This window comes from Oncorhynchus kisutch, linkage group LG6 (assembly GCF_002021735.2).
Source record: "Oncorhynchus kisutch isolate 150728-3 linkage group LG6, Okis_V2, whole genome shotgun sequence".
NCBI classification, from domain to species: Eukaryota; Metazoa; Chordata; class Actinopteri; order Salmoniformes; family Salmonidae; genus Oncorhynchus; species Oncorhynchus kisutch.
Window position 1 is genome coordinate 69,776,244 of NC_034179.2, and position 27,005 is coordinate 69,803,248.

The 27,005-nt window shown below is 44.6% G+C and overlaps 1 protein-coding gene across 2 annotated transcripts; it reads right to left on the reverse strand.

Moving 5' to 3' along the window:
* Positions 1-214: 214 nt before the first annotated feature.
* On the reverse strand, positions 215-26,461 carry LOC109891918 (ATP-citrate synthase). 2 transcript variants are annotated; one of them, XM_031827298.1, is made up of 28 exons: positions 26,243-26,456; positions 21,009-21,188; positions 17,599-17,721; positions 15,125-15,187; positions 14,540-14,730; positions 12,943-13,022; positions 11,969-12,099; positions 10,534-10,652; positions 9,727-9,925; positions 9,500-9,617; positions 9,174-9,328; positions 7,823-7,916; positions 7,333-7,362; positions 6,524-6,665; positions 6,146-6,314; positions 5,944-6,048; positions 5,634-5,830; positions 5,461-5,542; positions 5,114-5,224; positions 3,380-3,507; positions 3,155-3,248; positions 2,788-2,942; positions 2,487-2,637; positions 2,190-2,333; positions 1,982-2,095; positions 1,804-1,886; positions 1,569-1,645; positions 215-1,421 (listed from the first exon to the last, which is right to left on the reverse strand). In XM_031827298.1, the coding sequence occupies exons 2-28, from the start codon at positions 21,165-21,167 to the stop codon at positions 1,327-1,329; spliced, it is 3,309 nt and encodes a 1,102-aa protein (XP_031683158.1). In that variant the 5' UTR covers positions 21,168-21,188; positions 26,243-26,456; the 3' UTR covers positions 215-1,326. The 2 variants fall into 2 exon arrangements, with proteins under 2 accessions (XP_031683158.1, XP_031683159.1); XM_031827299.1 differs by lacking the exon at positions 7,333-7,362 and having other exon boundaries at positions 783-1,421; positions 26,243-26,461.
* Between the last annotated feature and the right edge of the window lie 544 nt (positions 26,462-27,005).

Here is a 27,005-nt window from a genome sequence, read left to right on the forward strand (position 1 = left end):
AGAATAAGCTCTATAGTCCTCTAGTAGACCCTCATCTGCACTGTTTGAGTAAACGAAGATAGCTCCTAATAGGCCACTACGTCCTCTGTTGTTATTGGATATGATATTAATGTATGGGTTTAAAACCAATGGTCTAATAAACTGGTGGAGTACGACACAGTGAAACAATTAAAATTATATACCATATATATTTTATGGAAGAACCAGACAGAGCTATGTTCCAATGGGTCATCTTTAATATACGCAGTCACACCGTTCTGAAAATATATTACGACACATCTCTACAGAGGCACGCTCAGTTCACATCACATTAGGTCAAACAAATTGTGTTGACATGACAACACAAATGGTACGGACAGATACAGCTTACGAGAAATAGCCGGTCACAATGGAGCTGGTCTAGCTAGTAACATTCAGTTAAATAATGCTGCATTCTATGGTACCTTCGCCATCCTGGGCACCGTCCTGTTTGGGAAAGAGGATGAGCTTTTCTCTGTATTTACAGCCCAATGCGATTGGTCAGCGACATATCTTACGGTTTAAAACACAACTGTTTCATGGGCATTTACAATACATCAAAATACTAATACTTTCCATTACATTTATTTACTCGGCTGTTAAAACATCTATACATAAATAAAGCTATAATCTATATAACTGTAAAACAGTAGCTAGTATTGTTGCACTAAGGTTCACCCCTGATAAAAAGCGTATGATTTTAATATGGCACCAACACACAAGAAAGAGAACTGCACAGCGACACACAGGAAGTCTGTGATACACAGACACATGCTTGGTTTATGGAGAGTGGAGAGATGATAGTGGGAGATACAGTCTCATCAACGTACTTCACTGTAGGCATAGGTGTAGTATAGAAGCTGTAGTAGTAGTAATAATAGCAGTAAATAGGAAGACAATCATCTGTATCCCCACTGGTAATCTTGGGAAGATAATTGCATTAACTGCACTCACACACTATAGGGTTAAGGGTCAACTAATGAATGTGCCTCTTTTCTCATTCTCTGCAGCTTGCTTGATCTCTCTAGCAGATTCATACACATCTGAGTGCGCCTTCACAGTTTTGCAGGCCTTTCTATTATTAACGGGGTTGCAGCATGTTTGATCAGCTAACAAATAAAAAAAAACTGAAACTGTATTAATAAAAAAAAGGGTTGTCCTTATTACTGTTGTAAAGACACATCTATAATAATATCAGTCCTCATTGTTGTTCTCCCACCACTTGGGGCTGACAGAACACAGTAAAGGTGAGGGTGGAGGTTAGGGTGCGATGGTGGGGTAACGGGGTCCATGGCCTAGTTTCCATGGTTACATGGACATGTGTTCGGGGAGAACGTAGGAGATGTCGTCCCAAGGGTGACGGTACAGACCCTGTTTCAGCCTCTTCTGATCCAGGTAGTGTCCTGAGGGAGAAGTAGAAACGTAGGTAAGGTTCCAATTTGAGCAATATCATATTGTGTATCCTCCGCTCCTTACACCATAGCCCCTTTCCCATGACCATTTCTAAAGGTCAAACTCATCAGGGTCATGAACCCTGACCCCCAACTCACCGATGAAGCCCATGCTCCGCCCCAGGACAAAGATTCCATTCAGCGCTCCGATCTCCACAAACTCATCAGCCTCGTCCCTGAGGGAGAAGACAAACACCAGGGGACAATGGTGAGTTGATGCAACTCTGAATGTAGGCGAAGGCCAACAAAAGGGACAGCCGGATGACCCAGACACAGTAGTACAGTTGCATTGTATAGAATGTCATTGACTGGAGTTAAATAGCATAGGATTTACCTTGTAAATCCACCACAGTTCCTGAGCAGGTCCACAAAGGCTACTCCGATGAAACCGTCCACATTCAGGATCAGGTTGGGTTTCTGAAACCGCAGCAGAGAGGAGAAGACATGGTTTAGAACAGATGATCCCAGTGGGGTGATCCAGGGTGAAGGAGAGGATGACAGGGTTAGAGTACCTTGGCGGTGGTGATCTTCTCTACATCCATGGCGTAGTCCAACAGCTGGGTGGAGGGGAAGTTCTTCTTCACAAAGTCCTTCAGGATCTGCACCCGCATGTCTGGGTTGTTGATCTGAAGCGCACACACACACACACACACACACACACACACAGTAAAAAATATGAAAGACATGGTATCCAAACAGAGACACAGGGACGGTGCTCACCGACTTGACTCTGTGTCCGATGCCCATGATCAGGTTGCCCTCCTTCTTCATCTTATTGACAAACTCCATGGGCAACATGCCACTGTCAAACGCCTTGCTGAACTGCTTGGCTGCAGCATCCAGGGCCCCTCCGAACCGGTCCCCCTGGAAAAATCACACATACAGAAAGAAACACTCAAATAGAGACACATGTCGACTACCAAAGCTCAATTAATTAGAGGCATTATCTTCAGAAGAGGCTACTCTGCTGGTTGGAGTGGGCCTAAAATGTCGAGGTTGACTTGACTATGTTCTTACGATGGTGAGCAGGCCAGAGGTGAGGCTAGAGATGAGGTCTTTGCCAGCACGGGCACAGACGATGGTGTTGTGGGCACCGGAGACGGCAGGACCATGGTCAGCAGTTACCATCAGACACATCTCAATGAACTTGGCAGCATAACTGGGCAGCCTTGGGGCAAGGAGGGGGGAGGACACAGAGACATAGAATTGTATTCAAATTCAATTACAATAGTGTATGTTTAATGTTTTATGTGAACAATGGCAGTATTATTATTATTGACTGTTTCACGGTTTCATGTTTTGGGGGACAGACGTGTACCTCCTCTGGAACCAGAGGAGTCCCAAGGTTCCTCCCAGGCCCATCTCCGACTTGAACACCTCAGTGATGGGCATTCCAGCGTAGATGAGCTCCTGGCCCCGCTCATCACAGATACTGGTCATAAAGGAGGCTGGCTTACGGATCAGACCCAGCTCCTACAGCATAGAGGGATAGAGAGAGAGGGAGTCACCACACCCTCCCATTGCTCTCCATCTGTTTCAATTTAACACAGTCTGATGCGGTTCAGTGAAGTTTGCCTTATATGGAAGTCAATAGCATTGTCCAGAGCCAATAAGAGATCCTGATTCACCGCTTAACTCACAGGGGACATGAGCTAGCGTGGCACTGACTGGTTGTCATTACTCACTCGGGCCCAGGAGTAGTCCATTGGCACCGTGGGAGGGGGCACCTCCATAGCTGGAACGATGACTCCTGTGCCAACGAGGTCGTCATACACTGATCTGTACATGAGGATGGGAAACATCAATTTCACATCAGTGCTTTTGTACATTTATTAAAAAACTGTCACTTATGTTGTGGCTTGGATGCATGTTTTTCTAAATCATATCAGTGTGTGATTTTCTGCACTGACTTGATGACATCTCCCAGCTCGTCAAAGCTCTTGGGTACGAAGGCTCCGGCCTCCTTCAGAGCCAGGTTCTTGGCCACGGCTGTCTCTGAGGCCTGGTTGGCACACGCTCCAGCATGACCAAACTGGACCTACAGGTGACAGACAGGGTCAGCATATCATAGCAGACAGTCACCAACCCCATAACCAGACTCGAGGTCGACCGATTAATGTGAATGGCCGATTAATTAGGACCGATTTCAAGTTATCATAAATCGAGGAGACTGCGTGGCAGGCTGACTCCCTGTTACGCGAGCGTAGCAAGGGGCCAAGGTAAGTTGCTAGCTAACATTAAACTTATCTTATAAAAAAACAATCAATTTTAACATAATCACTAGTTAAACTAGTAATATCGTCAACCATGTGTAGTTATCTAGCTTGTCCTGCGTTGCATATAAATCAACGCGGTGCCTGTTAATTTATCAAATCACAGCCTACTTCGCCAAACGGGTGGTGATTTAACAAGCTCATTCGCGAAAAATTGCACTAATGTACCTAACCATAAACATCAATGCCTTTCTTTAAAATCAATACACAAGTATATATTTTTAAACCTGCATATTTGGTTAATATTGCCTGCTAACATTAATTTCTTTTCTACTCTTTCTAATTTCTAAATTGTGTCACTTCCCTTGCGTTCAGTGTAAACAGAGTCAGGGTGTATGCAGCAGTTTGGGCCGCCTGGCTCGTGGCGAACTGTGTGAAGACCATTTCTTTCTAACAAAGACAGCAATTCATTTGCCATAATTGTACATAATTATGACATAACATTGAAGGTTGTACAATGTAACAGTAATATTTAGACTTAGGGATGCCACTCGTTAGATAAATACAGAACGGTTCCGTATTTCACTGAAAGAATAAACGTTTTGTTTTCGAAACGATAGTTTCCGTATTTGACCATATTAATGACCTAAGGCTCGTATTTCTGTGTGTTATTATATTATAATTAAGTCTGTGATTTGATAGAGCGGTCTGACTGAGTGATGGTAGGCAGCAGCAGACTCGTAAGCATTCATTCAAACTGCATTTTCCTGCATTTGCCAGCAGCTCTTCGCTTTGCTTCAAGCATTGCACTGTTCATGACTTCAAGCCTATCATCTCCCGAGATTAGGCTGGCAATACTATAGTGCTTATAAGAACATCCAATAGTCAAAGGTATATGAAATACAAATGGTAGAGAGAAATAGTCCTATAATAACTACAACCTAAAACCTTTTAACTGGGAATATTGAAGACTCATGTTAAAAAGGAACCACCAGCTTTCATATGTTCTCATGTTCTGAGCAAGGAACTTAAACTTAAACGCTTTTTTACATGGCAAATATTGAACTTTTACTTTCTTCTCCAACACTTTGTTTTTGCATTATTTAAACCAAATTGAACATGTTTCATTATTTAATTGAGACTAAATAGATTTTATTGATGTATTATATTAAAAGTTAAAATAAGTGTTCATTCATTATTGTTGTAATTGTTATTATTACATGTATACACACACACACACAAACATATATTTTTAAACATCCGATTAATCGGTATCGGCTTTTTTTGGTACTCCAATAATTGGTATCGGCGATGAAAAATCATAATCGGTCGACCTCTAAACCAGACCCCTTCTTCCAGTATGCCTGCCCTGTAAGTCTCTGATATCAATCCAATGACTTTAACCCCCCCAACTCTTCCCATCACACTCACCTCTGAGGAGAACATGGTGGCACAGGTCCCAATGCACCAGCTCACCACAGGCTTGGTGATCCTGCCTGACTTGATGCCCTGGCAGATCGTATACTCCTCTGTGCCGCCAATCTAGAAGGGAGACCAACAGTGCTTTTAAAAGGAAGTCCACACACACACACACTTGCAGAGGCGAGTATCCAAGCATGGAATTAGTCTGGTCATAAATGTCGATGTTAATTAGCTTGATGAAAATAAACTGATTGCGTTAAAAGGATAAGGTTTATTTTACTATGGTTAGTTTACTCAGTGGAGGGGGCCCATTAGCAGCAATGATGTGGACGTGTGTGTGTCTTTCAAAACCTCACCTCTCCCAGCATTACGATCATCTCTACCCCTGGGGTGTCCTGGTACCTCAGCACATGGTCTGTGTAGATTGAGCCTGGGTATCTAATGAAGAAATAAGCCTTAATTATACACACACACAGAGACATACATCAGTAATCTTATCCACCCCATTCACACACAGCCACTCTCTTACCGGTCTCCTCCAATGGCCACACCCTCATAGACTCCGTCGGTGGTGCGGGAGATGATATTGTTGAGCTCGTTGGACATGCCTCCAGAGCGGGACACGTAGGCCACACTGCCTGGCCGGTACAGCTTAGAGGCCAGGATGTTATCCAGCATGCCCCCGGTGTTCCCGATCTTAAAACAGCCAGGCTTGATCCCTCCAACCTGGCCAAGCGCACACACACACACACAGAGTTAGATATGATACTCTTCTCTACACCCTTAAAAAGCAGGCCTCACATACTGTAAGTGAGGGGTATAGAGTAGGAGGGGCCTACCGTTGCCGGGCCGATGATAGTGATACCCTTCTCGTCCGCCCTCTTAATGATCTTCCTGGTCTGGGCTTCAGGGATGCCCTCGGCTATGATGGCGATGGTGTGGATCTGAAGGGGTGGGGATATGAAGAATTACAGTTGGTCAGACCTACGGCTCTCTCACCATTAGATGACACCTTCTGGATGGCATGGAGGCGCTACCAACCTGCGGGTACTGCATGGTCTCCATGGTGCTGTCGAAGGCAGAGCGGAGCGAGGCGAAGCTGATGAGCACGTCCACCTCCGGGTGTTTCTTCATGGCGTCGCCCATGTTCTTATAGACAGGCAACAGGATCTCCTTATGGCCCCAGTAGAACTTCTGCTTGTGGTCCCCACTGGAACACACAGACAGTCACAACGTTGAGTATCGAACGATGAACCAGACAAATAAGATAAGCACGTGTGAACGCACACACACACAAAATCAACCATCAAAATGCTTGTTATTTTCAACACCTCTCTGTGGTCTCGGGGCACGACAGTTAAGAGTGGTATACAGGAAACAGGAAGTAGAGAGACAGGATGTAAAGAAAGAGACACCTACGTGAATGGGTAGACCATGGCAGACACAGAGGGCTCATCCCTGGAGCAGGTGTAGTCAAAGTCCAGCATGCCCTGCACGGCCCGAGTCTGCATGCCCCACACAATGGACTTGGTCTGCTTGCTGAAGAGGGTTGACGCCTTGACTGCAGGGACAAGGAACACACAGGGGACAAGGAAAGGAGAGGGAGGGAAAGGAGGAAAGATGGAGGAGGAAAAGGTTAACTACAAAATGCAAAGTCACTCAAACAATGAACAGAGGTTTGGCGTGCACACACACTTAATCAGAGAGAGAAAAAAGCCGCACCAGGAGAAAACAAGTGCTTTTAACGCGCTACAGAGAGGTACGAGCTTTAAATAAGTCATATCCTGCTCTGCTAAGAGGTGTGATAGACCAGGGCACACAACATCAACAGAAGACACATGGTAGGGCAAACAATTTTTAGACAGTGAAGGAACCAAACACTGACAGCCAGCCGCTGACTGAGACATCACAACCGACAGGAAACTACAGGGGTTAGTGAGACAGAAGCTGAACCCGCAACCATACAAAACATGTTATCACTGTATATTTCTGGATGTCAGAAATTCCCCTTTAAGAACTACAAATGTGTTCAGAAATGTAGTCGCCTATACATCAATAATGTCCAGGGTTGTTCCCATGGATGCACCATTAGAACACCAAGCCCGACACATGAGAGAGGAGAGGACAGGAGAACATGACACAGCTCGAGGGCTTCACAGGGGGGGCTAGGGGGAGAGCCATGTCCCAGGCCCACCCTAGTCAGTCTGTCTGACAGGGGAGTGTCCTACCTCCTGGACTGTCTGACGACGCCTGTCGCTCTGTGGTGCCACAACAATAAAACAAAAATCAGAAACAATATACTCAATGTTATTACATTCAGAACGTGCGTCGATTATGCCCTCTAAAAGGGAAGGTTTTTCACAACAGATCCTGGGCTGATGTGGGCTGTGAGACCACTAATGGCCACCAGGGGGAGCCAGAAACTCACATTTTATGAGAGCAGTGGTTCTCAAGGAAGCATCTTGCTACCAGGGTTGGGGTCAATTCCATTTAAATTCTAGTCCATTAAGAAAATAAAAATGTGGAATTTTCCTAATTAAAAAGCATTTTTAGAGAATTGAAATGTCAGTGTACTATCTGAATTGACTGGAATTTAAATGGAATTGTCCCCAACCCGGCTTGTAAAACTGCATTCCATTACTTTTACATAAATACCTGAGAAGCATAATTCTTACGTTTCCCGTGTGTGTGTGTGTGTGGTCTCGTCGAGGAGCTCACCTGGAGGGGCCCCTGACTTGGCCTTCTTGGCAGCAGAGGCCCCAGGTCCAGACTTGTTCTCAGAGAAGGAGGCTGTCCTGCTAGAGGCTGGGGTCTGGAGAGGACAGAGGAGAGACAGGAGAAGAAATGTTACATTCTGTTGAAGAGCTAATCAGGTTAACGCCAGCCCTGATGCACACATGCCTTCCTAGAACAGGCTCGATTTGAATGACTTGCCTAAAAAACAGTAATGGTTTTATTTGTGACAGTGCCACATTACTTGCATAGAGATGGAGAGTAGCACAGTGCAAGCTTTACAATGAAGCCTTGTGTGATAAACCTGCAGTGATGCCAGCTGCACAGTAGGGCCCTATGTACACACTATGTCTATGGCACAGCAGACTCATGTGTTGAACCGGCTTTAAAAACAAACAAATCTACACGCTGGGCCCACACAGTTTAAATTCATTAAAACGACATTCTGTTGAGCTGTGTTTAGAGTGAGATGGGTGCATTCCCCAGGAAGCCCAATCGGCACCTTTGCATTTGCTGCTTCCATATTTTTGCCCATCATCAAATGGACATGGGCCCCCTTCCCATAACACACTCATGACCACGGATGCATCTCTGAAAGCCCCGGTGCAGCACATTATTAATGGAGCCCTGCAGGCTACAGCACAGGCCTAGTGTTTTGTCTCCTGGCTGCTATTTAAAACCAGAGCAGCATACAAAGCCAGGAAATGCCCTACACACAAAAAGACGCACCTCAGATGACCTCACTGTGCCTGCATGGGAAACACGTCACCGTGAATCTCAGTGTTTGATTTATAAAAAATATAAAAAATGTTCATATTTTTGATGATGCCATCGAGTATATATCTTATTAAAGCCCCCATGCAGTCTTATTTCTACATCCATTAATCCACATACATTATATTTCATGAAAATAACTATCATTGGAAATGATTTATTTCCCTGAGCCTCCTTTTGCCATTGAAATGCTCGGTCTGGGCGTGCTGATACAAATGCTAATATATTTACCTACACTGATTAGCAGATAGGATCATCTAGACTCTAGACCCCACCCCGCATACCCCTTCAACGTAGGAGGATGCATATGCAAATAAATGGTGATTGGTCATTGATCAGAATAATCAGATTATCCCACCTGAACAGGCTGGAATTCCAGGCATTTTTTCTCTCCAAAATCTCTTACATTAAAAAAGGCATTATCATCATTTTCACAATTTCAGAGTGCTAGTTTGAGCTCAGTGTGGAAATATCATTAAAAAAACAGCAACATCACATTTTTGACTAGATTGAAAATTGGTAGAATTGCCCTGTAACCAATTATAGGCCCAGTGTAACCTACCGATGAACTGGCACTGGAGTTGAGCAGGAAGTTGGCGGTGTGGGCGGCAACTGGAGGCTCTTTGGGTATTGGTCGGTGGCCCAGCGCCATGCCGACAATGGCAGTCATGTGAGTCTCTGTGCCGAAGACATGGATGGGGATGCCAGTAGTCTTACCTGTGGAAACATGGCACACACACACAGTGAATGTCTTCAGAAGGTCGAGTGTGTCAATCAAAGCTAAAAATAGCATTGGCCTGACCTTTTATCACAGAGCAAATTAGGAGAAATACAAGACCATGAACATCTCTTGCAAAAGGAACCTTTATCTATTGTGGAGCTACTCACCCACTTCGCCCATGACCCTGAGGCCTTCCTGATAGTTGGGGCCCCCACGGCGGACAAATATGGTGATCTCATGCTCCTTTATGGGGCCCTGGTAGTCCCTGATGGCCCTGACAATGCCCTGGAACAGAGACAAGCGAGGATCTCAGAGTAGCCTAACCCTATGGGAATCTAAATCACAATTGCTTCAGATATTGTGTTCAACTCTGTGGATGCATTTTTAGATCTACCTTAAATGTGGCTGCAACGTTAGTGAAGTTTGCAATGCTTCCTCCGATGATCAGGACTTTTCCATCTGGGTGTTTCTCACGGGTCATCAGGGACAGGATGGTCTTGGCATAGTCATAGGTCTGCTGTTCGCTGGGCGCTCCTGAATACTCCCCGTAATTGGCCAGCTCGTCAACCCCACCCAGGTCACAGATGGTGTCACTGTGTGGGATGGATCCCATTGGATAAAAACACAAACACAGGGGTGCAGGGACAATATACACAATCACCTGAAGAAAGCATCTACAGTATACTGTACATTCAGTATAGTAGTGCATTGTGAAAGTTTAAATAGATCAACCAAGTCTCTCTCTCCAAGTCTGTCAACACTGTTAAAACAATCTATACAGACACTACTCCAATCCACAGAAGCGTTCAGTCGCAGTAGGCGTGTCTGTGTACGTTACGCCTCATGTCCCTGACAGACGGAAGGCTCCTCATTCCTCCAGACTCTCGTTAAGATCGGGTCGCTAGATGATCTCATTTAGCTCTCTGCTGAATAAGCAGCAGCGTCTGACCTTGGCTGCGCCATCAATCTCATTGTTCCATCACCAGCTGGTGCACACTCCTAATGCTAAACCCAATTCCAGCCGAGGTAGCGTAGCCTAGGAGGCAGCCTGAAACTAAGCTAACAGGGCCATCAGCAACACCACAATGAAAGAACATGGGAGTGTGGGGAGAAACTCCAAACATGTTATTAGTAACATTGTTTGGCATGCTGAGGTGAAGACGCATGGCTCAGATTGAGACATTGTGATTGGTGACTCTACCTGTAGACGACGGAAGCCCCTCCTCCTGCCACCATGGTCCAGATTCTGCCACGGGGGTTGAGCAGGGTGAGTTTGAGACTGGCACCACTCTTGGCATCCAGGTCTGCAATATAGGCCTCCTGCAAGAGCCAAAGGGGAGGTTAGCTGAAGGTCCTGTGGGGGTAGTGGGAACGCAGGGTTTTCTGAGGGCAGCAGTAAATCAGGACATCAGTTTGAGCACCACTTCATTAGGCTGTAATAATCCACTCATGTTGTTTCCTTTTCAAACTAATTTTTATCCTGCTTCAACGACAGAGGATAAAACATCTCTGGGAGCCCAGGTCCACACTTTCAAATGTCAGTGTTTCTCCTCTGATTCTTTTTTTAGTATGTGCACCTGTTCATGTGGATGTTCCTGTGTGGTGAAACACGCATTTCTGACACTATTGAAGACGGAATGTCCAGGCGGTAAAAAACAGCCTGCTGCCAATCAGAGCTGGTTGCTTGTGACAGTGAGGGACACAGCTGGAGACACACCTAATCAAAGGCTCCCGCTGGTCCCGCGGCTACACCAGAGACTGACAGCAGCCCAATTAAACAAACGGGCCTGTCTGGTGCCGACAGCACCCAGACAGACCCTCTGTCTCAAAGCAGCTCAGACCAGCCAGAGTCACACACACACACAGAGAACCATTAACCATAATGCCAAAAACAACTATCAAAACACAAGCTAATTAAATCAACAATAAAAGACAAAGACCCTGGTCAAACATTTTAAATCTAGACTGGGCCATCGAAATGGAAGACAGAATATCTAAGTGTAGAATAATAACATCTAATGAGGTCACAACATGCCTGTTGTCCAAGTAGCCCTACACCCCGACGACCATCGCTACTGGGGTGTGTTATGGTATCGCCACAGAGATATGGTACTAACTCAGTATGAGTCAAGGCTCAGTCACTCCCCTAGTCCCTTTCCTGATCAACATCTCTCTCCATAGCTGGGACAGCCAGAGGACTCATAAAATAGTCATGTTGTCATCAATAAATGGGAAGGAACTAAAACCTTTATCACTGTACGGGTGTGCATCTAGTCAGCAAAAAATAACTAATGAGGAACCAGATATAGTACGTACATCTGGAATTTTTATGCAGATTAACTTAGGCGGCGGCTTGTTTGAAAATATATGTCAAGTCTTTATCAGAGTTGGGGTCAATTCCATTTCAATTCCAGAAGTACAATGAAATTCAAATTCTTTTCAATGAGGAAAACATTGAATTGGATTTACTTTCTGAATTGACCCTAACCCTGGTCTTTACATGACACACAATTACTTGTAAAGCGATTGTATAATATTTTATGACTTCCTTGGAACTGCCCTTATCCTTCTAGTTCCTTCTAAGTAACAAAATGGACATAGCAGCCTCTGGCTAGCAGTCAGGTGATTGTCCTCACCTCAGGGTAGGCCTCCCTGCCAAAGGGTGGAGGGAACTCTACGTCGCCCCACTTGGCCTTACAGAGGTAGTCCGCCGTGGCATCGATCTTAGCCGCCATGTCCAGCACAAACACACCATCCTTCGTGACCACTGGGAGAAGGAAACGGAGAGAGAGACACGACTTGAAAGGCAAAGAGTAGCATGTTAGCCCGGGGTATTGAACAGGTTAAATGCAGAAGGGAAAAGAACCACATCCTCTTTTTTATATTGATTTGACTTCTTCCACTGTGACTGATTCAGAGTACAGCTCTCCATCTGTACCTCATTGCTTCAATCCTACCTAAGTGGATTTGTTCTGGGGTCAGGGATGGTTGGAAACGGCACAGTTTTGTTTAAACAAACACTGACACGGTGTGTGTTCGTTTGTGTCGTTTCCACAGAGACCTGCTGGTCTCCAGCGGTGCCACTGTGGGGGTGATCTCTAAAATAGAACACCGGGGAAATGAGAGAGGACCATGTCCACCCCCAGGGGGAGTCCTAACCTCCCCAGTCCCTACTCACTCTGCAGGAAGGGGAGATTGGAGAGGCAGGGGGTGTGGGGGAGACATCAAAGCAGGAGGGGAGGTCTCAGCATCCCCAGTCCTCTCCCCTCCACAGGAACAGCTGCCACAGGGCATATAACCTGGTACTGATGACCAATTACACCCTGATAAAACACACTGCAGTCACCAAACAGCAGGAACATGAATTATTGAACCAGTTTCCCCCCTCAGAATTAGAATGTTGCAATGAACTTCTGCTCCTCTATAGGTTTTCCTACAAGGAGATGTTTTTAGATTCCGTCAGATCATCATTTCCCCCCCTCAAACATCTTAATTCTATGACAAAATGACCAGGCTGAGAGTGTATGTCTGGATGAGGGAGTCGTTCAAAGCATCATGTTTAGGCTGTGGTAGGAGGTTGGATGTGGTAGGATTGTATGACAGGACCTACCCAGTGGGTTAATCTCAAGGTAGGTGAAGTACAGGTCTTCATACAGGTTGAACAGTCCAACGATGAAGCTGGCCAGAACCCTGTAGGAAGAAATAACCAGCCAACAAGTTAAACTGTTTTATAGCCACACCTTAATCGTTTAACTTTCCCTAAAATACAAACAGCCCCTTTCTCTTCCTTATGTGCAGAGAAATAAATATGGTTCAGTGGAAGATCTGTCAACTAACTGACTGTTCAATCTAACTAATTTCCCTTAGTGATAGCACTTTCCTTTCAATCAGTGAGTCACACCCTTTATATAGCACTAAATCCATAAAAACATGAGCCAACATTAATAAGGAAGAAGTGAGGGAAAGAGGGAGGGGTGGAGGCAGTGTTGGAGGAGGAGCCAGCTCTTTTCCACTGCACCTGTAAATTAGCTGGTGAGCCTCGCTACAACGAAGGAAACATCTACATTACTCCCGCCTCCTCCAGTCAAAACAGATGGGTGAAGGGCTGTGGTGGGGGCAGTATTTCTTCCTCTCTCTGTGCCTGCCTGTCTGTCAGCTGTGCAGGCAGCTCTGTGGCCTTGTGACCACATCGGTCTCCTGTCTGTCAGGGGTGCTACTCTAGCTGCCAGGAGAACACTGGGGGGGAGGGGGGGGCACGATGCATCACACCCACAGTGACTAAGCTCCTCTCCTACTGACAGGTTCTGATGGGACTGGGGCCACCGCTCCGGTCCTGGATCCAAAAGGAGACAAGAGGGTGAGGGGGGGGTGAACAGTGCAAAGCCGCCTCCCTCAATGTCAGCCAAGACCGTGGGGAGCCCAGCCAGGCCCTGCCTGCCTTCACAGAGAGCTGTTTCGAACGAAGGGAGGTGGGTCACTATCACACCCATCAAAATAAACATCAGGCTCCAGGAACGTGCTCAGAATAAGGCTAAGGAGAAAGGAGGGGGTGATCGAAGAAAGGCGAGCTCGTAGAGGGAGTATGTCATTTCTCTAATGGAACACCCCCCCTCCTCCTCCTCCCTCCAGCATTATTAGAGTACCTCGCCATTGCTTTCCCCTCTCTGTTTTGTAGTGAGCGGTGCAGCCATTGCTTTCCCCTCTCTGTTTTGTAGTGAGCGGTGCAGCCATTGCTTTCCCCTCTCTGTTTTGTAGTGAGCGGTGCAGCCATTGCTTTCCCCTCTCTGTTTTGTAGTGAGTGGTGCAGCCATTGCTTTCCCCTCTCTGTTTTGTAGTGAGCGGTGCAGCCATTGCTTTCCCCTCTCTGTTTTGTAGTGAGCGGTGCAGCCATTGCTTTCCCCTCTCTGTTTTGTAGTGAGTGGTGCAGCCATTGCTTTCCCCTCTCTGTTTTGTAGTGAGCGGTGCAGCCATTGCTTTCCCCTCTGTTTTGTAGTGAGTGGTGCAGCCATTGCTTTCCAGCCATCTTTAGTTTAACGCAACAACAGGTTCCTTCTCTAACCCTCCACTTCTCTACCTCAGAATGAATGAGGTCCTCTCCCAGAAATATACCTTCCATTAATCTAGTATCCTGTTATTTTAGTGTGCAAAGTCTCTCTTACAAAGTAGAATTCTGTTTCTAAATGAACGCACTGTCTCGCGCCACTCACTCTTTTATGTCTGCAGCGACATGGGTCAGGAGCTGTTTCCTCACTGCGTCTTCAGTCAGCTTCTCGTCCACGCCTACCAGAAGCTTACTGGCCTTAGCGTCCACATCCCCCACGTCTACCCCTCCTTCATGGTGGAACAACACGTAGTCTCCCTCCCGTGTGGCGTAGATACACACGTAGAACTCCTCTTCCTGGGGGATAGGGAGACACACACAGGTCAGTTATAGACAACCAGAGACGTGTACGTCATAGAAGCCATTTTGTTCAAGGGATAATTCACTCAAGCTATCATCAGAGTTTTTGTTCTGTACTTAAAAGTACTCAATCTTGAAAACTTGACTTGCTGACATGCATCACTGTTTGGGATGACATTAACAATGGACTAATGAACAAAATATTTAAGTATCATTTTTTTGGTGAACTATCCCTTTAAAGCCATTCCTTGAGATTTGACATGCTATTTAGTGAAGGCGCAGTACCTCACACAGCTCATGAATAAAATTAAAGTAAGTTGGAAAACCTGTTCGGCTGCAGTCCTCTGAGAGGAAGCTAGACTAGAGAAATCGCATCACGTAGATAGTTTACCTGCTTGTGGGCTACGAATGGCTCGATGAGGAAGTTCTTCAGGATCCCTTTTGCTTTTCCCACCTGAGAAACACATACAGCACTTATTTAGTAGCTCAAACAGACATTGTGTTGATGATAAATATAGAACTTCTGAAGCAAAAAGGCTACATTAAAATTTGTCAAAACCATCATTAATTCCCACAGGAGACTACAATGCTATAATGACTATTTCTCTGAGCAGTTGAAGTGAGCCAGCTGTAGCAAGTCTGGAGGTTCCATCATAACGCAACAATGCACTTGTTTACAGGTACGCCCTCAGGAGAGAGGGGGGGGGGGGGGGGTAAGAATGAACACACCTCAAGGCCCCAAAGTGAACACAAAGTGGCCACAGAGCAGGCACACACTAAATAATCAGGCCACGGGACAAGAAAGTGCCATTGAATAAAGTCTGAAAAAAGGAGACCCAAACTGACAGAGGATGACATCCACACAGAGCAGCAGTCTAGTATAGTCCTAGGTGGATTCAACATGGAAATGAGAGCTCATTTAGCTGGCTGTCACACTGCCTGTGTTAAAAGGTCCCCAGGCATAAAACAACCAGGGACTGCCCGGGAGAGCAGTCAGCCGACAGAAGAAAAAAAAAAGGGAGAATAAGAGAAGGTTGACATTTCCGAGAGATGGAATAAAAAGGACGGCCTCTTATCTCCCTTCGTCGTCCATCTGATTAAAGACGGGCTGAGGCCAATTTAGACTGATAGAGAACAGTATGGAGATTCTCACTGCTCCCTAGAGAACGAGGGAGGAGGAAGGAGACAGAGGGAGGAGGAAGGAGACAGAGGGAGGAGACAGAGGGAGGAGACAGAGGGAGGAGGAAGAGGGAGGAGGAAGAGGGAGGAGGTGGCAGAAGAGGGACAAAAAGGTTGGAGGAATATATTGATTAAGAAGCTCAACAACAAAAAGTAGGAAGGTGAAACATGATTGAAGTTTTACACAAACTTTAAAAGTCGTGATCAAAAAAGGGGTCAAATTCAACTGATATGATGCATAATAACCACGGACATTTTCACACCCATTTGCCTGGAAACACAAACTATCCTGGTAACACCCTATCACTGGAGGGAAGCTATGGCGTCAAAGACTGGGGGAAATAGCCAGGGATGGCGTCATCTCAACCTCTCGGAATAGTGATTTGGTAAGCTGAGGAGAAAGAGATGGGTTGTGAGAGGAGAGCGAGAACAAAAAGTCGAGCTGACAGACTGTTCACAGTGACTGAAATCTACCCCACTTCTTCTCTCTAGTCCAGACACAACCAGTCTCTCTCAGACACACACATTACGGAATGTCATTCACTTACATAAATAACTAACACATACTGTAGTATAAAACCCAGTACCACCCTTCCCACAGACACATGCACACACTATACAAAAACACGTACACATGGATTCTGTGTTGTAGATGTGGTAGAGTAGGGGAAACACACCTAATGTGTTGTGAAATATGTTGTGAATGTATTGTAATGTTTTTTTAAAATGGTAAACTGCCTTCATTTTGTAAACATTTCGTTAACTGCCTTCATTTCGTTAACTGCCTTCATTTCGTTGGACCCCAGGAAGAGTAGCTCCTGCTAAGGGGGAACCATAGTAAATACAAATACACTAACTATCCCATATACAGCTATCCATAAACACATCTAAGCAATGAAAACACACAACATATTGTGAAACGTGTTCTATAACAAGTCAGCCAGATTCTAAATTAACAACAGCTGTCCAAGCCAGTCAGAATAAAATAATCCGTCCAGATAGACACCATTTTAAAACCTGTGAATTAATTTATTTCTTATTTATTGTCTCCAGCAGCGACTGATGTTTTCTTCTAAAATGTCTGGCCAGTGATCTATCCAACACACACGCTCCCGCTCTTAGCCCATGGTTTATGAAGCACACAAACATCTATGTGGCACACAGAGTGATGGACCTACTGTAGCGTGCTCGGCTTACACCGAAACCTGTTTACTCACAGGCAGGACTCTCCGTTTCGGCTGACTGGCCTGATTGACAAGCACCTGACCGAGAGCTGATTAGCAATCTGTACAGCTCTGGAGGCAGAGTTAAACATACATCAATCTGTACAGCTCTGGAGGCAGAGTTAAACATACATCAATCTGTACAGCTCTGGAGGCAGAGTTAAACATACATCAATCTGTACAGCTCTGGAGGCAGAGTTAAACATACATCAAAACAAAAACACACTTAACTTGGATGGGTAGTACTAGTGGGCATGAGGGGATGGAGAGAGAAATAAGAGAAAAGAGAGAGGGCTGAGTGGAACCAAATGCTCTGCAGGAGACAGAGTAAACAGTGAGCAGAGTGAAAGAGTTCACTACAGTGCAGACTGAAGAGCCTAGCAGGAATGGGTCAGAACCTAGCTGTAGGTACTGTATTTAGGAGGATCCACTTCAGGATGACTTGGTGTGTGTAATGACTTACCATGGTCTCTCTCATGAGGCGGGTCTTCAGCCACTCTTGGACACCTTTCAGATCCAGGTTGACACCTACCAGTCCCAGCTTCCCCCGCCGCTTGATCAGCTGGTCTGGCTTCACTACCAGCCGCTAGGGACCAGACAACACGGTCGAACTGTTAGCATCACAACACCAGGATAATGGACATAAAGTGACTGATTGAGTGATCATCCTTAGACTAGGTGTGGCACAAACGGGCGAGTTCACTTCAGGTACCATTACACACTTCAAATCCTCAGCATTTGAAGCCCATCTTGATGAGAACCATATCTGTAGATCAGGAGGTAGGTTTCCGGGTCCTCCCTCAAATCAAAGTTTATTGGTAGGGTACACAGATTTGCAATGTCGCATGTGCGGCGAAAATGCTTGTGTTTCTAGCGCCAGCAGTGCAGCAATACACACAATGCAAAAAAGGAAAAAGTAATATCAGAATGAGTCTGGAAATATATATTAGGGCATTTGGAAAGTATTCAGACCCCTTGACATTTTGTTACAGCCTTGTTCTAAAAATGATTAAATAAAAACATTTCCTCATCAGTCTACACACAATACCCCATAATGAAAGTGAACAGGTATTTGGACATTTTTGCAAATGCATTAAAAAACAGAAATACCTCATTTACATAAGTATTCAGACCCTTTGCTATGAGACTCAGAATTTTGCTCAGGTGCATCCTGTTTCCATTGATCATCCTTGAGATGTTTCTAAAGCTTGATTGGAGTCCACCTGGGGTAAATTCGATTGATTGGACATGATTTGGAAAGGCACACATCGGGTTATATAAAAAGGTCCAACAGTTGACAGTACATTTCAGAGAAAAAACCAAGCCATGAAGTTAAATACATTTTCTGTAGAGCTCCGAGACAGGATTGTGTCGAGGCACAGATCTGGGGAAGGGTACTAAAAAAAGAACATAATGGCCTCCATCATTCTTCAATCAAAGAAGTTTGGAACCACCAAGACTCTTTCTAGATATGACCACCTGGCCAAACTGAGCAATCGGGGGAGAAGGGCCTTGGTCAGGGAGGTGATCAAGAACCCGATGGTCACTCTGACAGATCTCCAGAGTTCTTCTGTGGAGATGGGAGAACCTAACTTTTTAGTCTGAATGCCAAGCGTCACGTCTGGAGGAAACCTGGCACCATCCCTACGGTAAAGCATGGTGGTGGCAGCATCATGCTGTGGGGATGTTTTTCAGCGGCAGGGACTGGGAGACTAGTCAGGATTGAGAGAAAGATGAACGGAGCAAAGTACAGAGAGATCCTTGATGAAAACCTGCTCCAGAGCGCTCAGGACTGGGGTGAAGGTTCACCTTCCAAAATGACAATGACCCTAAGCACACAAGACAACACAGGAGTGGCTTCAGGACAAGTCTCTGAATGTCCTTGAGTGGCCCAGCCAGAGCCTGAACCCGATCGAACATCTCTGCAGAGACCTGAAAATAGCTTTGCAGCGACGCTCCCCATCCAACCTGGCAGAGCTTGAGAGGATCTGCAGAGAAGAATGGGAGAAACTCCCCAAATACAGGTGTGCCAAGCTTGTAGCGTCATACCCAAGATTTGAGTTTGTAATCGCGGCCCAAGGTGCTTAAACAAAGTACTGAGTAAAAGGTCTGAATACTTATGTAAATGTGATATGTTTATTTTGAATACATTTGCAAACATTTGTAAAAACCTGTTTTTGCTTTGTCATTATGGGGTGTTGTGTGTAGATTGAGGAGTATTAAAAAAAATACATTTTTAAAATGTAAACACCATTTTAGAATAAGGCTCTAAATTAACAAAGTATGGAAAAAGTCAAGCGGTCTGAATACTTTACGAATGCACTGTATGTATAGATATTATACAGTACCAGTCAAATGTTTAGACACACCTACTCATCCCAGGGTTTTATTTTTTAACCATAGTTTTGATGTCTTCACTATGAAATATCACATATGGAATCATGTAGTAACCCAAAAAACTATTCCATGTGTATTTCATAGTTGATATCTACAATGTAGAAAATAGTAAGAATATAAGAAAAAACCCTGGAATGAATAGGTGTGTCCAAACTTTTGACTGGTACTGTATAAATTATTTAACTAGGCAAATCAGTTTAGAACAAATTCTTATTTACAATGACGGCCTACCCTGGCCAAGCCCTAACCCGGACAACGTTGGGCCAATTGTGTGCCGCCCTATGGGACTCCCAATCACGTCCCGTTGTGACACAGCCTGGAATCGAATCAGGGTCTGTAGTGACGCCTCTAGCATTGAGATGCAGTGCCTTAGACCGCTGCGCCACTCGGGAGCCCACTATATAGACAGTATATGAATCGAAAAGGTGTGTACAGCAGTAGTTATAATAGATGAGCCTTGACTAGAATACAGTATATACATAGGAAGTGGGTAAAACTATATGTAAACATTATTAAAGTGACAAGAGTTCCATCAATCTATGTACATAGGGCAGCAGCCACTAAGGTGCAGGGTAGAGTACCGGGTGGTAGCCAGCTAGTAACAGTGACTAAGGTAGTGGTGACTGTTCAACAGTCTGTTGGCCTGGAAATAGAAGCTGTTCATCAGTCTCTCGGTCCCTCCTTCCAGTCCTCTGTCCTCCCCCCTGCCTGCTACCTCTCTTGGATCAATCAGAGATGGAGAGAGAAGTGACTTGAGATTCGAGCCATTATCATCTGGAGTGCTGCCAGTAAAACCAGGCAGAGGGCCAAGGGCGAAAGTTAATGTAATTTCCTAATCAATCCTGTCACGTGTATCTGGGCCTACACCTGCCCTCATCCATCCTTCTCCTCCCTGCATCCAACTTCAGAGAGTGAGATTTTCCCCTCGGAGATGAGTCATACTGTAATTATATTAGGAGTCTGGGAGAAAGAGGGGTCTATCTCTGAGGTAATTATGACTGCTCTTAAAAGTGTGTCTCTTCCCATTGTGGATGTCACTTTTTATTCCTCATGATTCATTCCGATGACGACGTTCATTCTCCTCTACATTGACTTTGCTTTGTTTACATTTTACAGACAGAAGAGTGGCTGGAGTGAACATGGGCCTGCTAAGTGATTGTGTCTGCAAAGAAATGTTAGCATTTCACACAGGCTGCAGTCAGGGAAGGTAGCTATTGTGATATTTATGGAGTCAGATGTATGACGACGATGTGGCCAAACTGAATCTACTGCCCGCAATGTAATGTAATCCTTGTTTTGAGCAAACATTGAACCTTGCGTGGATCAGTCATCATTATGAAGAAATAGTTGATGTCTGAAAAGACAGTCGTGCCATTGACCATTGGTGTTTGAATGACATAAGAGCTGCTGTTAAGATATAGGTATTAGGTCGATATTTGGTTAAAAAAAAAAATGGGTGGGTCAGTTATTCCTTACCTCAGTGAGCAGCCAGGGGTGGTCCTGTGCCAGCCGGTCAAAGTCGGTCTCAGTCGTCACGTTGGCATAGCGGAACCGGTTCTGGACCGCTGCAGATGTACAGATATACTTATAGAGGAACTCCTTCCCCGTCTGCTCCGAGATGGCTTTGGCTGACATGGTAGATCAGAGAACAGTGGTCTGAGAGGAGAGAGAGAGACAGGTCGAAAGAGAGATTAGGTAAACCTGTTTATAACCACAAGTGCATTCCAGTATAGGGTGACTAGCTTAAGTATAAGATATTCTAGTTATGTTCCCAAATATGACACAGAGAGGAAAGGCCTAACTTTAACAACAGCCAGCCTCTTACATGATAATGGTATATACTGAGCTATTCAGTTACACATAAAACTGCATATCAGAGGTCTCTATCTACGTTGTAGGATCTGCCCAGTCATCTCCCTTGTCCAGGCAGCCAGTAATGCTGAGGCTAAGTTGATTAGCCCAGGTCTAGGATCTTCACTCTAATGGAATAATGGACCCTCATCTGGCTGCCTCTCTCACAAAAAAAAAACAGGTGAACCCTGAGACAGACGCACAGCTTTACATCACCAGACAGCACATAGAGGGGGCCTGGAGTTTGTGTAGAGGACAATACCCAGACACACAACTAAACAACCTTCAGAGAGGCTGATGCTTGCTGTCTCAAACAAACACAGAAATAATCACCCACACAGACACACCTTGAACCTACTGCTACTAAATAAAAGGGTGTAGTCACTGTTTGTAGAGCTAGGGATAAACAGTTGGTAAAGACATCACACCAGAAGGAGAGGACTCTACTATGAACTACACATTATGAGACGTGTCAGTGTCAGACGTGCAGTCTCATACACAAACAAGATAAGCCTGACGGCCCGATTGTCAGACTACTATGATGTCATGGTCACGTGTATAAACCCTGTAATGGGTGAAGGGTCGTCCTGGTATGACGTAGTGACCTGGAAGTCCATACTAGGGATATTCCCAAGAGACTAATCAAAAGGCAGCTGTCGGTCAGCACACATGTATGAAAATCATAAATTAGATATTTGGAGAGGGTCAGGACAAAGGATTTGATCATTTTTGCAAAAATTAAATGTTAATTTAACACTAAAGTTTGAGGGGGACATTTGCACATTGAATTTAAGCAAAAACACAGGATGTGTAAATCTAATTTTGTTTTCATGGCAAAGACAAGGGTCGTGACCCTTCCTGGCATCCTCCTGCTAGCTTAAATGAAGCCATATGCTAAATGGGACAAACTCAGTTTCGAATGACTAGCCTACTGGGACCACGTCAGTCCGTCAACCTAGAAAGGCCTTAATCACTCCCTATGTTGCCTCTGCAACAGAACATTCAATATGTTTGAATTAGAAAATGTAAATGTTCATTAATCATGAAGAAATCATTCTGGATATGATACAGAAGAATGTGGTACTTGGATGTCCAGACTCACAGTACCAAACGTGACCAACCTCCAGCCTCCACCAAACCACCTGCCCCCCTTTAACCCCCAGCCCCCCTCTCTTTCCTTCCGACAGCAGAATGTTGCAATCCTTTTGTTATTGATCTGGCCTTGGTTTCCTGCTACACTCACTTAGACAGAGCGTTATCATTTCTTTCACCACAGACCAGATGGATATCAATGATGAGAAATGTGTCCCGTTACTGTGCTGACACAAACCCACTCAGTCAGTAGTCTCTGTAATATCACTACTAAGGAATTGACAGTAAAACAAGTTGCTCTTAAGTATTCTTGCAGTGATGGAGCAGCCAGTCAACTTGCTCTTGGTGTCCTTCATCAGATAAAGAGCCCTGTGGCCTCCCGAGTGGTGCAGTGGTCTAATGCACTGCATCACAGTGCTGCGGCGTCACTAAAGACTGAGGTTTGATCCCAGGCGGGTGTTAAGAAGCGCAGCTTGGCGGGTCTTGTTTTCGGGAGGATGCATGACTCAACCTTCGCCTCTCCAGAACCCGTTCGGGAGTTGCAGCAATGAAACAAGATCGTAATTGGATAACATTCGGATGTCACGAAAAAGGGGGTCAAATATAAATATATATATTTTTTTTTTTTAGATAAAGAGCCCTGGTATCTACCAGATAAGGCTTTGCTCTGGGCTGCTGCCCTGCTAGCCCTTGATTAGATAAATGAATGGAGGTGGTGTTGGAGCATCTTCAGTATTGATCCCTCTTCTCCCTGAGTCACTATAGCTCTGGTCCGAGGCCAATAGAACACAGGAGGGGAGGAGACAGACTCACTACAGTATATATATATATATATATATATATATATATATATATATATATATATATATATATATATATATATATATATGTCTATTTCCCCTCTGCTAGTGGCTTGTCAGCGCTATGAAATATCCAACACGGATAACATTGATCAAGAGCGGTTGAAGCGCAACGCTTGTAGACTGCTATATGAGGCACACAAAACACACACGAATGAAGGCACACACACCAGAAAATATGCATATCACACACACTTATCAAAACCACAGAGACCTACAGCAGAAACACAGGCTTCTTCTCATCAGAAAATCTGATTGCGCTTTTCACAGAAACAGAATGTCTTTCACAGTACTGAAGTCAGAATGCAATTAACCTTAACCTGGCCTGGTCCCCTACACCTCCAGATTACCTTCCCTATACAACAACACCACCAAAACATCTACACCTGGCTCTGACAGGTAGAAATGACAAAAATACCTCAGTGCTTCAAAGATTTAAAGAAGCATCTGTCTGCCTGCTAGAGAAGAGATCTGTCTGGCCAATGAACTTGGGAAAAGCAAGGAAGTGGTTTCAAAAAAGCAAGAGCTGTGTTTTGAGAGTAGACTAAAAATGCATGATTTGTGTCAATTAAGATTCTCAAATAATCTTATTCCAAAGTTTATTAAAATGCATGATCACTTGAACATTCTGATTTAAAAAGAAAACCTAAGGCAAAGGTAACTGAACTAAATGACGATTGCCACGTATCACTCACTTCTGTCATCATGATGTGCTTAGAGAGACTAGTCAAGGATCATATCACCTCCACCTTACCTGTCACCCTAGACCCACTTCAATTTGCTTACCGCCCCAATAGGTCCATAGACGATGCAATCACCATCACACTGCCCTCTCCCATCCGGACAAGAGGAATATCTATGTAAGAATGCTGTTCATTCTACAGCTCAGCATTCAACACCATAGCACCCTCCAAGCTCATCATTAAGCTTGAGGCCCTGGGTCTGAACCCTGCCCTGTGCAATTGGGGGGCACACAATGCAAATAGTCCAGGTAGCCATTTGATTACCTGTTCAGGAGTCTTATGGCTTAGGGGTAAAAACTGCTGAGACGCCTTTATGTCCTAGACTTGGCACTCCAGTACCACTTGCCATGCAGTAGTAGAGAGAACAGTCTATGACTGGGGTCTGACCATTTTTAGGGCCTTCCTCTGACACTGCCTGGTGTAGAGGTCATGGATGGCAGGCAGCTTAGCCCCAGTGATGTACTGGGCTGTACGCACTACCCTCTGTAGTGCCTTGTAGTTGAGGCCGAGCAATTCTGGCAACACCCGGCCAGGTCTCTGACCTCCCCCCTATAGGCTGTCTCGTCGTTGTCGGTGACCAGGCCTACCACTGTAATGTTGTCTGCAAACTTAATGATGGTGTTGGAGTAGTGCCTGGCCATGCAGTCATGGGTGAACAGGAAGGGACTTAGCACACACCAATGGGTGTCTCCAGTGTTGAGGATCAGCGTGGCAGATGTGTTGCTACCCACCCTCACCACCTGGGGGCGGCCCGTCAGGAAGTCCAGGAGCCAGTTGCAGAGGGAGGTGTTGAGTCCCAGGATCCTTAGCTTAGTGATGAGCTTTGAGGATACTATGGTGTTGAATGCTGAGCTGTAGTCAATGAATAGCATTCTCACATAAGTGTTCCTTTTGTCCAGGTGGGAAAGGGCATTGTGGAGTGCAAGAGAGATTGCATCATCTGTGGATCTGTTTGGGCGGCGTGGTGAAGAAGGCACAACAGCGCCTCTTCAACCTCAGGAGGCTGAAGAAATGTGGCTTGTCACCTAAAACCCTCAAACTTTTACAGATGCGCAAGATGCAGATGCACAACGCATCACCGGGGGCAAACTACCTGCTCTCTAGGACACCTACAGCGCCAAATTGTCACAGGAAGGCCAAAAATATCATCAAGGACAATAACCACACGAGCCACTTCCTGTTCACCCCGCTACCATCCAGAAGGTGAGGTCAGTACAGGTGCATCAAAACTGGGACTGAGAGACAGAAGCTATTTTTCAATCTCAAGACCATTAGACTGTTAAACAGCCATCACTAACACAGTGAGGCTGCTGCCTCCATACACACTTGAAATCATTGGCCACTTTAATAAAATGGATCACTAGTCACTTTAATAATGGGACTTTAATCATGTTTACATATCTTGCATTACTCATCTCATATGTATATACTGTATTTTATACCATCTATTGCATCTTGCCTATGCTGCTCGGTCATTGCTCATCCATATATGTATATATACACTCTTATTCCATTCCTTTACTTAGATTTGTGTGTATTAGGTAGTTGTTGTGGAAGTGATTAATTACTTGTTAGATATTGCTGCACTGTCGGAACTAGAAGCACAAGCATTTCACTACACTCGCAAGAACATCTGCTGACCATGTGTATGTGACCAATAAAATTGGATTTGATTTAGTCAAAGACATGCCATAGACATAAAGACATTAAATAAAAGGTTAAATAGACATAAATAAATGATTCATTCATTATGATTTACATTTTACCAGAATGAAATAGGTGAAAATTATTAAAATGGCAATAAATAACTACATTAAGGGTAATACGGAAATGTCTAAACAAATAAACATGATTTTATGGCATTAGACCAGCCACAGCCCATGAGGCGACACATTTTAAAATAAACTATAGTAAGCTATGCCGTGGCCACAATATTTGTTTCATAATGTCTTCATTCTTTATGAATTCAAGACTGGTACTGTTGATTGACCAGTTCAACTCGTCCTGTCACTTTCTTTCCCTTACTCAACACACACACTTTGTGTTAGCTTCTTTTCTTTTTACTGCGCATGTTACACTACTTTATGTAACTTTCAAGTCAGCTTTCAATTACTCTTTGCGATCTGTAAACATCGAAATAAATCTAGATATAGATTTGTCTCACCTTTATATCTTGAGAGTTGAAGAAAAGATCTCCCAGGTTGTGTTGAGAAGATTTGGATCGTTTCGGATGTGAAACGATTTCAGCCGGCAATTCTAGGAAAGGGACAGTTTGGCTAAAGATACTGCTAACTGCTCCTTCTTGTATCTGTGGTTTAGCTGTCGGCGTGGACCACTGACTACACTTCTGGGTTCTCCTCAGTTTTCTCCCCTCTTCCTATCTGATGATAGACTTGGCTGATATATTCCTGCTCTCCGATTGGGTCACACCACCCCATGGCTGTTGCTTCATAACGCTCACACCCACCTCTCGTTGAAAGAACAGACTTCGCTATTCAACTGTAGGACACCGATTGGCTGGCATTGTCTGTTTAGTATTGTAGCCAATCAGAATGGAATGACATGATCATGTATAAAAGATAGTAAAATTGTCTCCCTTTTTCAATTATACTAATAGTTAATAATCTGAGTACATTCTGGCACCAGTGAACTGAAGTCCATCTACATTAAGGCTATTTATATTTCCCGTTGCTCTTGGCCTTGACCATATGTAGATAAATACATAAACATGTAGCCAATGATTCACCAAAGGCATTTTCATTCAGTGGCCTTGAAGTACATTGTACAAACTGCAGTATTGTGCTTCTTTACCCCTGGTATTTTTATTCTTATTTGTGTGAATCCCAAACTATTTGTTTCTTTGTTTGATTAAACAGGATACAGTTTTTTTTGTTCTAGTAATATTTGAAAGGGGAGGTGCCTTATGC

Bases quoted from the DNA above. Each gene is read 5' to 3' on its own strand.
- LOC109891918 (XM_031827298.1), bottom strand. From the start codon at position 21,167: ATGTCAGCCAAAGCCATCTCGGAGCAGACGGGGAAGGAGTTCCTCTAT. The intron at 15,188-17,598 runs GTAAGTCATTAC...TGTGTTTCTCAG, and splicing joins GCCTCATGAGAGAGACCATG to GTGGGAAAAGCAAAAGGGAT. The intron at 2,638-2,787 runs GTACACGTCTGT...CCTTGCCCCAAG, and splicing joins CTCCTCTGGTTCCAGAGGAG to GCTGCCCAGTTATGCTGCCA.